We start from the raw sequence: 15,272 nt of genomic DNA on the forward strand, positions 1-15,272 counted from the left end.
TGACAGTTACTTGTTAACAAGTTACTTGTTAAAGTAACTAAAATTATGTGTCCATCTATGACTTAAAGATTGTTTTAAAAGAAATACCTCTAGATATTTAAAGACAATCCAAAAAAATAATAAGAGCAAGCAGGAATTTCTAGGTTCAAATTGTGACTCTCACCCAGGGAGATGAGGTGGCTCTAGCTCTTTAGCACCACGGCTATATGAATCCCTCTGTCCCCGTTCCAGGCTCTCCCACTCCCGAGAGGAATCCACGGCCGCATTCCTGAGCATCAGCAAGTGCTGAAGCACACATACATGTGAGGGAGGAAATCTGCTTTTTCGATGGAAAAGGTGCAAAAGGGCACTCCACGGATCTGGTCATCAGGGAACGAGAAAGCTGAGCTGGCAGCCTGAGGGATGGGAGGAAATGTGTTAGGAAGTGTGACCGAAGCCGAGTGCTTTCAGGCTCTCCACACTCCTCAGGCTCAGTCACCACATCCTGTGACCTTCCTGTAACACAAGGCACTAGGATGGCAGCCCAGAGCGTTACATACCACAGCAGTCCTTTGTGAGGTCAGTGAGAGGCTGCTGCAGGCTGCAGTGACTCCCTCTGGATTTATAACATGGAGAAAGTGGGGTTTTTGTGGGCTGTTCATTTTCCTTGTCTTCTGTGTAAGCTACTTTCAGTTAATTCCATCAGTTTGAATGGAAAGAATGCTTCGTGGGTGTGCTCCCTAGCTGCTATTTTCGTGCACAAAGTGTAGATCCTTCAGCTGTGGAACAGCTAACAATTGGCACCTTTTGTTTATATTAATGTCTCTCTGATTTCCTGGCAAGATCTCAGATCTCTCTGAATTCTGTGTCCCACCATAACTCTGACTAAAAGCATCAGAAAGTATCACATACTGACATGAATACCAACCAATGCTTTAGATGATATGAGGCTGGAGTTGTGGCTCAGTGGTAGAGCGCTTGCCTGGCATGTGTGAGGCCCTGGGTTCGATACTTATAAGCATCACATATAAATAAATAAAATAAAAGATCCATTGACAACTAAAAAAAATTTTTTTTTAAAGGAGAGGGGATATGGCTTAGTGGTTAAGCACCTCTGCGTTCAATCCCCAGTAACAAAAAAAAAAAAAAAAAAAAAAAAAATTCTTGTTGAAATTTTGTCAAATTTTTCAACTCTATGCATACACATTTGTGATTTTATTTTCCTGATATGTTTACTCTTTTATTATTATGAAATGCCCCTTGTATCTAATAATAATATTCTTCAACTCAACATCTGTTTTGTCTTTTGATTACCATAATCATTTCATCTTTCCCCATAATCATTTCATCTTTTCCCATATATGTATTTGTGTATTATATCTTTTTTCATCCTTTTATGTTTAGTCTGTTTGCATCTTTGGTATTTAAAATATTCATTCTTTTACACTGTTGATGGGATTGGAAATTAGTACAACCAGCATGGAAATCATAGTCTTTTGGATCTCTAAAAGACTAGGCATGGAACCACCATATGACCCAGCTCTACCACTCCTTAGTATTTATCCTAAAGAATGAAAGTCACCATACTATAGTGATACATGCACACACCTGTTTATACCAGCAGAGTTCTCAGTAGTCAAACTATGGAACCAGTCTGGGTGTCTGTCAGTGAATGAATGGATAAAGAAAATTAGTATATATACACAGTGGAGTTTTATTTGGTCATAAGGAAAAATGAAATTATGTCATTTTTTAGGAAAATGGATGGAACTAAAGATTATTATGTTAAATGAAATAAGACGAACTCAGAAGGTCAAGCGTTGTATGTTTTCGCTCATGTGGAAGCTAGGGAGGAAAGAGGAAAAGATAGTGGGTGGTTGGGATCTCATGAAAATCAAAGGGAGATCAATGGAGGAAAGGAATGGCAGGTGGCCGGGAGTGCTGGGGAGTTATATTGGCCAAATTATATGGTTATATTGTGTGCATGTATGAATATACAACAACAAACCCCATCATTCTGTGCAACTGTAATGCACCAATAAAAAAGAGTGGAAAGAAAAAATATGAGGCTTAAGTTTCCTTAACATTGAACTTTGGAAGAAAATTGACTTTGTGTGTGCACACTGTATCAATCATTAAGGAATTATACATTGATTCCTATTTATTTTCATTATTACTGTTGTATTGTAGAATTAGTATACAATATTGTCAAATGCATTTTGAGGATTTAGGAAGTTCATTGTAATGTTTAGTTAAAATATGTTAATTTTCTGAAATAAAATATTCACTTTGGGCTGGGGGTGTAGCTGGTATGTATGAGGCCTGGGTTCAATCCCAAGCACTGCAGAAAAGGTAAAAAATAAAAAAATATTTATCCTTTTTCCTCTGACCCCTGGCAACCACTCTAAAATTTTGCCTTTTCTGGAATGTCATATCATTGGAATCATCCAGTAGGTAGCCTTTCCAGATTGGCTTCTTTCACTTAGTAATGTGTATGTAGTTCCTTCTAACCAGCTTCTGGTGATCTATTCCTATATCCTGTTGTATTTTGTGTTAAGTCCACTGCTGTAATTAATTTTAATTCCTTTATTGACATTTTAGTTCTATCTGCATTTTGGCAGGGGTACTATGGATTAAACTCAGGGTCACTCGACCACTGAGCCACATCCCCAGCCCTATTTTGTATTGCATTTGGAGAAAAAGTCTCACTGAGTTGCTTAGGACCTCACTTTTGCTGAGGCTGGCTTTGAACTCTCGATCCTCCTGCCTCAGCCTCCTGAGCTGCTGGGATTACAGGTGTGCTCCACCACACCCAGCTATATCTTCATTTTTAATGGTTACTTGAACATTAAAGTATGCAGTCTTTAACTTATCAAGGTTTACTTAAGGTTAATATTAAGTTATTTAAGATAAAATGCACCTATTTTGCAACATGTCAGTTTTATTTACTGATCCCCCCCCCATCTTTGGTCTATATGCCATGTATGTGATAAATGAAATTCAAACAGCTTCCCGTTTTTTTTTAAATGTATATTTTTTGAGTTGTCCATGGACCTTTATTTAATTTACTTATTTATATGTGGTATTTGAGAATTGAACCCAGGGCCTCATACATGCCAGTCAAGTGCTCTGTCACTGAGCCACAACCCCAGCCCCAGTTTCCTGTTTTTGTAGAGTATGAGCTAAGATATTTTTTAGATTTCTTGTTTTTTGTTTGTTTTGTTTTGTTTGGCTGCACTGGGTATTGAACCAAGGTTACACATGATTAGCAAGCACTCTTATCACTGAGCTGCAGGCCCAGACCTTAAGAATAGTTTTTATGTTTAAAATGTTTGGAAAAATTCAAAAGAAAAATATTGCCAACATATGAAAATTCCATAAAATTCTAATTTCAGCATCCATAAGTAAGTTTTACTGAAACAAAAATATTTTCAAAATGGAGTGTAGTGGCACATGCCTGTAATCTCAGCTATTCTGCGGGCTGAAACTAAAGGATTCCAAGTTCAAGGTCAGCCTCAACAACTTAGCAAAACCCTGTCTCAAAATTAAAAAATAAATAAGTAAATAAAAAGGGCTAGGTATATAATTCAGTAGAAAATTCCTGGGTTTAATCCCTAGTAAAAGAAAGGAAGGGAGGGAGGGAGGGAGGGGAAGAAGGAAGGAAGGAAGGAAGGAAGGAAGGAAGGAAGGGGAAGAAGGAAAGGAAGGAAAGGGAAGAAGGGGGATGGGGAGGGAGGGAAAGGAAACACAATATTGTCTGTGGCTGTTTTCATGCCAAAATAGTAGAAAAGGTCACCAAGCACCACTTGAAGCAGTCATGCCATTTCTATCTTTGTGGGATTACTTTGAAATTGACCTCCAGATCTTTGTGATTCTGTTTTCCATATCCCTAATACTTCCTCTTGCTTTGTTAACCCTAAGCCCAGCTCAATCCAATAAAGCTTCAGTTTCTTTTGCTTGATTTGTGAGCAGGTTGTGCAATACCACCAGTCACAAAAGCAGAAATCTTAAAATGTCACTAGGTACACTTCTGATTTTCAAGATTCTTTTGTTTTTGCTTTTGTTTTTCTGTCTGCTTTTTGCTCAGCACTCTGTGAGCTCTCCAACACATACATAATATAACTGTTAATCAGGGGATTTAGCAGAGTTTACACTCAGTTATTGAGTCTCATCCTTTGTATAGTTCTCTCACTTTCAGAATTAAGTTTCCAGCTCACTGACCAGCCCTGAATTCTGTTCTGTCATGACTGGGGAAGTGATGCATTTCTGCCTGGAGAGCTACAGGTCTTAGGCATTCCCAAAAAAAGTCATAAAATTAATTTCCAGTACTTTGTTTTAGTTGTTTATTACATATTTTGTCCAGATTTTATAACTACTGTCTGAGAAAGTGTTTTCCTGAGCAGTTTACTCTTTCATTGCTGGATATTGAAAATCCCACTATGCACCTTAGAACCATTTTCTTCCTGCATAAAACATTCATTTAAAAACAAATTTTTAAGTTGTCAATGGACCTTTTTTAAATTAATTTATATGTGTTGCTGAGAATCAAACACAGTGCCTCAACACATGCAAGGCAAGTGCTGTACCACTGAGCCATAACTCCACTCCCAAAACATTCATTTAAAAAAAATTTTTATTTGTACATGGACACAATACCTTTATTTTGCTAACTTAGTTTTTTATGTGGTGCTAGGGATCAAACCCAGTGCCTCATGTGAGTTAGGCAAGCACTCTACCAGTGAGCCACAACCCCAGCCCAAAACATTCATTTTTAAGGTGAAAAAATTTACCTTAGTGAAAACTGAGAAATTAGTTCTACCTTTGTGATATACTTCTATGCTGTACTTGGAACACATTGGAGATTTGTGTTCACAAATACTTTTTTTTTTTAAAGGATTTTGTTAGTACATTATACTTTAACATAATAGGTTCATTTTGACATATTCATAAATCCATATGAGTATGTGCATTTATAGTTTGTTACAGTTCAGTTACTTTCTTGGTCTGAGGCTCTAATTTCTCTTGAGCAGCAACAATGTTTTCTTTGTTTTGGTCTCCTAATAAACCAATACAAGTTTTGGATATAAACTGACTTGATAGTAATTGTTTTTACAAGGTTTTTACAAGGCATTTAGAAGTTCAGAGGGTTTTGTTTCCCTATGAGGAAAATCACAAAACAGGAAAAATGATATCTTTCTTAACAAGTTTTCCTGTGAATAACACAAAAAAGCAGGACCGAGTAGGCCTCAATATTTCGTTAATCTGTTGTGATCACAATTTCAATGCATTATAGGAATCAGTGTCATTCAAAGATGTGACTGTGGACTTCAGTCAGGAGTGGCAGCACCTAAATTCTGCTCAGAAGACTCTATACATGGATGTGATGTTAGAAAACTATTGCCACCTCATCTCCGTGGGTAAGAAAAACTCTCTTTGAAACATTTAGAAGCATATATTTCATCTCAAAGTACGAAAGTGTATAGTCTTTAATTTCAAGGGAAAGAGGTGATGAATTTGGTTCGTTGAAAGGATGATGGTGTCTCCCTTGCCTGTTGCAAGGTTTTCATGAATGAGAACCTTAATTTGCAATATTGAACATACATCTTTATCTTTCACAGGCATTGAAGCCCAACCAACATAAATCTTCTTTTCCCTTATCAGGATGTGACATGACCAAACCTGACGTGATCCTCAAATTAGAACAAGGAGAAGAGCCCTGGAACTCATTTGCAGGACATGCCTGCTTAGGTAAGTCATTGTTATAAGCAGATGAAAAGTGGAAAGTAAATTTTAAAGGAATCAGGTGTTGGGTGTACTTTTGGAATGTCTTAGGAGTATCTTTTTAAAGACTCCTAGCTTTCAAAATGACCTTTGTGTCCATAAAACTTAAAACCAGATTTCTGAGATGGGCACAGCATGTGGGCACAGCATATGATCCCAGCTGTGTGGGAGCCTGAGGCAGGAGCATCTCTTGAGCCCAGGAGTTTGAGGCTGGCCCAGGCAACATAGTAAGACTCACCTCAGAAAAAAACAATCAACGGGGCTCGAGTTTGTGGTTCAGTGATAGCGCACTCACCTACTTCGTGCCTAAGACCCTGGGTTTGAGCCTCAGCATCACATAAAAATAAAATAAAGGTATTGTGTCCACCTACAGCTAAATATATATACATATAAAACTCTAAAGACTAGAAATATATTTTTTAAAAAACCAACAAAACAACCAAAACCAAAAAACAAACTTCTACCATTCTTTCATAATAGGTTTTTTCTAGTTTGATATTACTCCTTAAAGTGTGCTGTGAGTTTTTTCTTTTTGCTTTTTTCATTTCTGTCTCTCCAGCATTTTCAGTCCTTTCCATTGTGATAGATCTCTTTCAGGCATTCTTAAATCTGTTCTATAAGAGGGGTGTCTGGTGCACACCTGTAATCCCAGTGAGTTTGGAAGGCTGAGGCAAGAGGATTGCAAGTTCAAGGCCAGTCTCACAACTTAGCAAGACCCTGTCTTAAAATAAAAAGGACTGGACATGTGGCTCACTGATTAAGGACCCCTAGGTTCAATCCCCAGTACCTAAAAAAATAAGTAAATCTATCCTTTAAGAAGAGAAAATTTTCAGCAAGTAGTTTTACTTTACTGTTGTTTTTTTCCTTCATAATACCTCAGGGTTGTTTCCTGCACTAAGCTTTACTTCCCATTCTCACTACAAATCTGTTAACTTTAAAACTCACTTGGCTTCTGCTTAGACTTTCCTTAGTTATAGTTGTTGTCCATTAAATCTCTGTGGTTCATTTTATGTGGCTGATCATAATTCCTACAATCAACCCTTGGTTTGGGTAAACAACACTAACTCATTCTTATCCTGATTTCTTGAGTGATTATTTAGAACTTAGTCTCTTTTCTTCAACAGTGTGTCCATACTTCCTAACAGTGCCTAACACATAAGTCACACGTTTAAAAGAATAAATATATACTGTTTCACTGTACTCTTAGTTTTCAATCTCTAACATATCTTCAAGGGATCTGCCTTTAAATCATGCCAACTCCTCCATTCTCAGAACTTCAGCTGCTCATTTTCTGTACCTGGCTCTGGCATCACCTACTCGCATGTTCTCCCACCTCCACTCCAGTCCCTCCAAAGTACTGTAGTCTCTCCTCTCACCTGTTTTGTTACAGCATGTCAGAAATGACAATTATCGACTTCTCAGCTCTTAAATTCTTTTCTATTATTTCTTAGTTATTTTATTCTTGCTATGTTATCAGCCTGAGTCTTCTCTCTGTCATCCTTTCTTCTGGATCTGTTCACAGTTGTTTATCAGCCTGTGAAATATAGTAACATTCTGTTATACTCTTCATTTCTCACTGATATGCAAAATGAAAATTCATGTGTCATCTCTTCATTACTTTTAAGTACATTTTGCCTTTGTTATAACTTTTGTCCCAGTTCATTCAATTTATATTATTACTTTCCTAACAAGATATGCCATTACTTATTGAAATAGAAAGTTCTCTTCTTTGACTACCTTGATAAGACTTCATCTACTCTTTTCAACTTTTCTCATGCAGAATTTTATTTTAATTCTTTTTGTGGTGCAAGGGATTGAACCAAGGGCCTTGTGCATGCAAAAGCACTCTACCAACTGAGCTATGTCCCCAGCTAGAATTCTTACTAATCTTTATAAAGTGCATGGATAAAAAATCAGTTTCCAGCCAGGCACACTGGTGCTGTCTGTAATCCCAGCAGCTCAGGAGGCTGAGGCAGAAGGATTACAAGTTCAAAGCCAGCCTCAGCAACTTAGTGAGGCCCTAAGGAACTTAGTGAGGCCCTTAGACGCTGCCTCAAAATGAAAAATAAAAAGGGCTGTGAATGTGGCTCAGGGATTGAGTGCCCCTGTGTTCAAACCCTAGCAAGGACACACACACACACACCACACACACAAAACTGTTTCCTATTATTTAGGCTCTGAGGTATTTCCATAAATGGAGAATTTGTCATCACATAGGTACTTTTATTGATGTTATGTATTCCCTTCCATATGCTATATTCCTTTTCCATGAACTATTCCTTCATTACTTCACATCAGATCTACCTTTCTCTTATCTGAATTCCTGTGCTGCCTACTCATTAGAACACACACACACAATTCCTGAATACAATCATATAATTTGAAGTCTGATTGTATATGATTTATGCTTAAGGATTCTTTCCTTCCAAATAAAAGACCTTCTGTTTAATCTTTGCTGAATTATATAACATGTTAGGTATTCAGTAGTTATTTCATTAATTGCCTATATTAAAGTATAGGTGATCTGTGTCCTGCAAAAATAATCCTTCTCTTAATATTTTCCCTGAACAAATATTTCTACAAATACTTTCTTATCCATTTTGCTTAAAGTATAATGCCCTTTATACACTTACTTCATTGTCTGTGAATCTATTTTTCTATCAATCCCTTTTTCCACCATTCTCTATTTTACTTTGTCTATGAAGTTCTGCAGGATGTAAAAGGTATTAATAGTGTTCATTGCTCATTTCTTTTTTTCACTCTTTACCACACTGAAGCAGATTTGTTGTTGTTTTTGGACTGGGAATTGAACCCAGGGGCTCTCTACCACTGAGCCACATACCCAGTCCTACTTTTGTATTTTATTTAGAGATAGGGTCTCACTGAGTTGCTTAGGACCTCACTAAGTTGCTGAGGCTGGCTCTGAACTTGCCATCCTCCTGCCTCAGCCTCCTGAGCCTCTGGGACTGCAAGTGGGTGCCACCACAGCCAGCTGAAGCAGGCTGAAGCAGAGATTTTATTTAGGTTCTATACCTCTTCCCCAGGCAGGGAATAATTTGTCCTGGGCCTTTTCTACAGTCTCATATCCTCATGTTAGAATTCAGTAGACCCTTTCCCTAGCAAATCTGTAAGGAGTCACAAGTTATTTATTTTTTTTAGAAGAAAACTGGAAAGCTGAAGACTTGTTAATGAAATTCAAGGAACACCAAGATAAGTATTCTAGATCAGTTGTGTGCATTAACCACAAAAGAGTTATCAAAAAGAAGAATGGCATATATGAGAAAACATTTGATCTAGTCAAAAACTCTGCTGATTCAAAGAATTTACCTCCTGAATATGACACTCATGGGAAGATTTTGGAAAATGTTTCAGGATTAACTATCAGTAATCTAAGTCCTGCAAGAAAGAGACTTAATGAGTACAATGGATATGAAAAATCCCTCCTTAATAATAAGCAAGAAACAGTCCCTGCTGAAATCAAATCCCATAATCAAAGTGATAGGACCTTCCATCATAATGATGTGCTTATGCAGTTTCAGAAGATGGTAACTCCAGCACAGTCATTTGGATACAATGAGTGTGAGAAATCATTCCTTAAAAAGGGAGGCTTAATCACACACAATAGTGTACAAAGGGGAAACCCCACCTGTGCATAATAAAAAGAGAAGAGCAGCCAATATTGAAAAAAAGCATACATGCGCTCAATGTGGGAAATCCTTCTGCAGAAAGTCAGTTTTGATTCTGCATCAGGGAATTTGCACAGAGGAAAAACCCTATCAGTGTGGCCATCGGTGTGGGAATGCATTCAGAAGGAAGTCCTATCTTATTGATCATCAGAGAACTCACACAGGAGAGAAACCCTTTGTTTCTAATGAGTGTGGTAAGTCCTTCTGCCTAAAGACAGCACTCACTGATCATCAGAGAACACATACAGGAGAGAAGTCACATGAATGTCCACAATGTAGAAATGCCTTCAGATTGAAGTCACACCTCATTTGTCATCAGAGAACTCACACAGGAGAGAAACCGTATAAGTGTAACGACTGTGGAACATCCTTCTGCCAGAAGGTAACTCTCTCTACATCAGAGAATTCATACAGGGGAGAAACCTTATATTTGTAAAGAATGTGGAAAGTCCTTTCACCAGAAGGCAAACCTTACTGTACATCAGAGAACTCATACAGGGGAGAAGCCCTATATTTGTAATGAATGTGGTAAATCCTTCTCCCAGAAGACTACCCTTGCTCTTCACGAGAAAACTCACAATGAGGAGAAACCTTATATTTGTAATGAATGTGGAAAGTCTTTCCGCCAGAAGACAACCCTTGTAGCGCATCAAAGAACACATACAGGGGAGAAATCTTATGAATGTCCTCACTGTGGGAAAGCTTTTAGAATGAAATCATACCTCATTGATCATCACACAACTCACACAGGAGAAAAACCATATGAATGTAATGAATGTGGGAAATCATTTAGTCAGAAGACAAATCTCAATCTACACCAGAGAATTCATACAGGAAATAAACCCTATATCTGTAATGAATGTGGGAAGTCCTTTCGCCAGAAAGCAACTCTGACTGTACATCAGAAAATACACACAGGTCAGAAATCCTATGAATGTCCTCAATGTGGAAAAGCCTTTAGCAGGAAGTCTTATCTCATTCATCATCAAAGAACTCACATGGGAGAAAAACCATATAAATGTAATGAATGTGGAAAGTACTTCCGCCAGAAGACAACTCTTACTGTACATCAAAGAACTCACACAGGGGAGAAACCCTATATTTGTAATGAGTGTGGTAAGTCCTTCAGTTACAGGAGAAGCCTCATTGTCCATCAGAGAACACATAAGGGAGAAAACATGGAAATGCAATAAAGTGGTTTCTTTATGAAGTCTTCCCAAGTTAACATAAACCTTTAGTGTTAAAAAGAAAAGCATGCTTAAACATGTTGATATAATTTTAATCACAAATGTAATAACAGTCTTTAAAGTTCCACACCACAAATCTACTGTTTACTAGCAAAAGAAATGGGTGTGATCATTGTTATTGGGTTGTCAGCTCTGACACTCATTTTTAGTTTGTAACTGTACCTACCTGCTGACTCAAAGGCTTTATTTAAAAATACAATACATGAAGAAGTAAATTACAAAATGGTATCAGCATTGATCTCCATTAAAATGTTTAAAAATATGAATTTTTTAGTCTATATAATAAAAAGTAGTTTTTACTGCCCCAAAGATTATCACTTCTACAAAAAAAAAAAAAAAAAAAAAAATTACCACTTCCCTGGCCTATAACCTCATTAAACTAGTTTATGCATGCGTTCAAATTTTATTTATATATTTTTTATTTAGACACCATGAATTCATGTTCTGCTTTGCTTTACTGAACATTTTAAGATTGGTATAGTATTCCATGTGGCAGTAGTATATATTCATTTTCTATACTATTCCATTTTAAGAATATACTGCTATTTATCCTATTGATGGATATTTGTATTTTTATAATTTTGTGTTATAATAAAAATAATGCCATAATTATTCTTGTTATGTTTTTGGTGTATATTCAACACTGGAATTATTTTTGTCCAGGAGAATATCTTAAGTCTTTTCAGTTATGGGAGTTATTGCTAAACATTTGAGACCGTTTTCAACAGTCAATGTAGAAAAGTTTTTAGCAGTCATTCAAATAGAGAATTTTTGCTAAAAAAATAAAAATAAAAACCTTATAATTTAATAATAGTGAGAGGCTGTTTTGTCTGTGTGAATGCAGTAAATGTAGAAAGGCCTTTTGTTGCTCAAGTCCTACACAATATAGAACAATTCAAATTACAGGTGAATACTATAGATGTCGATTTTAGGGACACTTTTAACATCAAAGAATTCACACAGGAGAAAGGGATGTTAGAAGAGAAATAGGTGAGTAGAATTTGAGAATTTAGTAATCACAGTAGAGAGAATTATGAAAAATATTTTTCATATAATATACCTTATAATATACCTTATTATATATATTTTTATATATTTTAAGGTATATGATATATACCTTAAAATATATATAAAATATTTTTCATATAATATACCTTATAATACACCTTAACCTATCTCAAAGGAAATGTCGTTCTCTGAAAAATCCAAGATCAATCACTGGAAAGATTTTTATATTTGAGAATCAGAAATCTACTAAGATAGTAACTTTATAGCATCTTATCCATGAACATATGAAGCTCAATAGCAATCTGAACCATGTTAGATCCTTCTTGGGAAGGAGTACTTATAACTAGCATTTACTGTATGTATGAAGTCTAATAAAATTCAGAAAATTTTAAAAGCCTTTTTACTCATTGAACATAGGAGGAACCAGGAAAACAGTTCATGGTTCAAGCATCTGACACTGAAAACATTAAGCAGCCCCCACTGGCCTGCAGAAAGGGAGAGCAGTTGCCAGTTGACAGTACATGTAATCATACTTGTCAGTCCTGAACTTGAAGATACTTTCAGAGCAAAAAAAGTATCGGATGATGAGGGAAAGGACATGATAAAAAAAAAATTTAAATTTGAAAGGGGCATAAAAGTAAAATATATCATGCCTTATCTTTGTGAACTTTGTGAAATTTAGCCTTGAATAATTATATTTATGCTTAGTTTCTTTGCTTTTTGTTTGGTTGGTTTTTAGACTACATTCAGGATAAACTTTAGAGTAAAATAACTGGAACAGGTTAGATAAGGTTACAGAACGTCTGTTCAGACACATGAGGACCTAGGGATTAGGTCTAAAGTAAATTTACTTGCAGGTTAATAAATACTGTTATATGCTAACAGTGGTGACTAACAAAAGAATTCTGCACTCAAGCAGGGATGTAAGCCTGCCTTGGTTTCCTAGGTGAGTAGCAAGTGGAGAGGATGGTCTAACAATGTTCTACTCTTCAGTCCACCAAGGGCTTTTTTGTTGAAAAGACAGTATTTTCTTCATCTGTGTGAACTATCTCTTTCCATATACATATGAGGATCCCAGTTGAGTACTATTCTACTTCTTCCATCTATTTTTCCAGTGTTTCCTCATAGGTAGGTGAGGCCTTGCATCTTTGGCAGGAACACCACAGGAGGGCTGTGTACTTGCAGGATCCTATGTAACCCATGACTGGTGTTCATGTGGAGCTCTAGGTTAAGGGGGTGTCTGCGAGACTTCACTGCAAAGTTTCTTTTTCCCCTTTCTAAGTATCTTAAGGTAAGGGAATCTTCTCTGAGACTGGGTATATATTATGTTCACCACACTTCCAAATAACTAGTCTTAGTATGACTCTCTGGGAAATTCTAACGTGTAGCCACAACTGAGAATCACTGACTTAGTGGTTGGAACACTGCCTTATCTGAATCACCTTAGGCAGGGGACTTCCTGTGTTGAGGTCTCACTTGCAAAATTGGCTAAGAGTCCAGACTCCATGGAACACGCTCAGGGAATCTGCAGTGATGCCCATACAGAGTTTGCCAGAGGGCCAGGCACAGGGTCAGGACACACAAGGTTAGGAATGGCTACAGACACACAAACCCCCCTGACATGCATTGCTTAAAATACAAGGGCATGTTCTTCCTGCACATATGAATTCTGAAGGTGGGCTTTTTCTTGCTGAGCATCAGGGCCTCCACTCCTATTTGCCACACTTATTGTGAGGCTTATGTTCCCAAGGTCACCTCATGGCCCAAGGTGGAGTTCAGGCTTTCGTTTCCTTATTTCACAAAGGCAGTAGGTGGTGCTCAGGGCAAAGTGTTCACTTTGAGGGACCTTTCTGGAAGTTGCACATAGCATGTTGGTTTCCCTCTCACTGGCCAGACTGTCATGTACGTATACTTGAGTAGCTTCAAGAGAGGTAAGGAAATATACTCTAGTCGGGAACATGGACATCTCAATTAAAATTGGATCGCTCAGTAACGAAGGATGAGTGAGGGGACAATGGATAAACAGTTCACCCTATCTGCTGCTATAAGGAGTGGTGAGAAGCCACCCAAGGGTGGACTCAACAATAAAAGTTGAGGTTCTCAAAGACTACTGCAGAAATAAGTGCAGTGATAAGTAATCTGTCCTATGTCAGTATCTAGTGAGTCTCCTAACCTAAGAAAGTCATCAGTATAGTCCTATATCTAGATACATAGGGACAGCTGGACTCAAGTAAGGTTTTGCTGGCAGAGGCTGTGTGCAATAGCCAGACTATTTAGGTACTCTGTGCACTTAGAATAAAATCCAAACACTACCATAATTCATGATATTGTCCATAACCTTTCCTTTCAGCATATCTCAGTCAAAATCTTATCCAACATTTCTTGACTTGCTTTCCCCACTGTTCATTATAGACCAAATAGTATTCTTCAAACATCTGAAATAAGCCAAGTATTTTACCTTTCCAAAGTTTTCCATCAACTGTTCAATTTGCTAGAAATTCTCTAAACCGAGTTCTTTGCCTGGCTGGTTTCACATCATGTCTCAGATAAAAAGTTATTTCCTTAGAAAGTCTAGGCTAGACAGCACTAACTAAGTTCATCACTTTATTCTCTATCTAATCTAAGTATCTTCTCTCTTATTGCAATTTTCTAGATTTAAAAATCACACAATCTCCAGGAATAGTGGCACACAACTGCAATCCCTGCAGTCCCCGCAACTTGAGAGGCTAAGGCATGAGAATCACAAGTTCAATGCCAGTCTCAGCAACTCAGCAAGACCCTCAGCAATTCAGTGAAACTACTGTCTCAAAATAAAATTAAAAGGGCTGGAAATATAGCTTAGTGGTGAATCACCTCTGGGTTCAAAAAAATAATACAAATGAAAATCATACAATCATTAATTTATTGATAGGTAACCTTTTATTTATCTTAAAGAGCAAGATCAACGGCTACAGCTGGGGATGTAGATCAGTCATAAAATGCTTGCCTAGCATTCATGAGTCCCTGGGTTTAATTCCCGTCCCCACCCAAAAAAAAAAAAAAAAAAGAGGGAAAATGGTTGTTTCACTAGACACAGAATTACTAACACCTTGCTTATAAAGAACAATCCCAAGTTCAAAGCCAGCCTCAGCAACTAAGCAAGGACCTAAGCAACTCAGTGAGACACTGTCTCAAACTTTAAAAAAGATCAAGTACAGTGGTGCATGCCTGTAATCCCAGCAGTTCCGTAGACTGAGGCAGGAGGATCTCAAGTTCAAAGCCAGCCTCAGCAACAGCGATGCATTAAGTAACTCAGTGAGACCCTGTCTCTAAATAAAGTACAAAATAGGGCTGAGGATGTGGCTCAGTGGTTGAGTGCCCTTGAGTTCAATTTCAGGTACCCTTCCCCCCCCCCCAAAAAAAAAGGGCTGGGGGTATGACTCAGTGGTTAAGCACACCCGGTTTCAATCACCAGTACCATAAAATAAAATAAAATATATAAATTTATTGTAATCATTTGTGCTCAGAATTACAGAATACTTCTGACCATGTGTTCCTGTTTAATTTCTCCCATATCACTCACAAGATACGT

At 37.4% G+C, this 15,272-nt stretch overlaps 1 protein-coding gene across 1 annotated transcript; it reads left to right on the forward strand.

The window, feature by feature from the left end:
- The first annotated feature begins 9,333 nt into the window (after positions 1 to 9,333).
- Positions 9,334 to 10,639, forward strand: LOC124966102 (zinc finger protein 567). Its single transcript, XM_047527180.1, has 3 exons — positions 9,334 to 9,339; positions 9,424 to 9,828; positions 9,911 to 10,639. The coding sequence occupies exons 1-3, from the start codon at positions 9,334 to 9,336 to the stop codon at positions 10,637 to 10,639; spliced, it is 1,140 nt and encodes a 379-aa protein (XP_047383136.1).
- Positions 10,640 to 15,272: the final 4,633 nt, after the last annotated feature.

The sequence above is a fragment of the Sciurus carolinensis genome, chromosome 16 (genome assembly GCF_902686445.1).
Source record: "Sciurus carolinensis chromosome 16, mSciCar1.2, whole genome shotgun sequence".
Taxonomy (NCBI): domain Eukaryota; kingdom Metazoa; phylum Chordata; class Mammalia; order Rodentia; family Sciuridae; genus Sciurus; species Sciurus carolinensis.

Bases quoted from the DNA above. Each gene is read 5' to 3' on its own strand.
- LOC124966102 (XM_047527180.1), top strand. The intron at 9,829-9,910 runs GTAACTCTCTCT...TTTCACCAGAAG, and splicing joins GAACATCCTTCTGCCAGAAG to GCAAACCTTACTGTACATCA.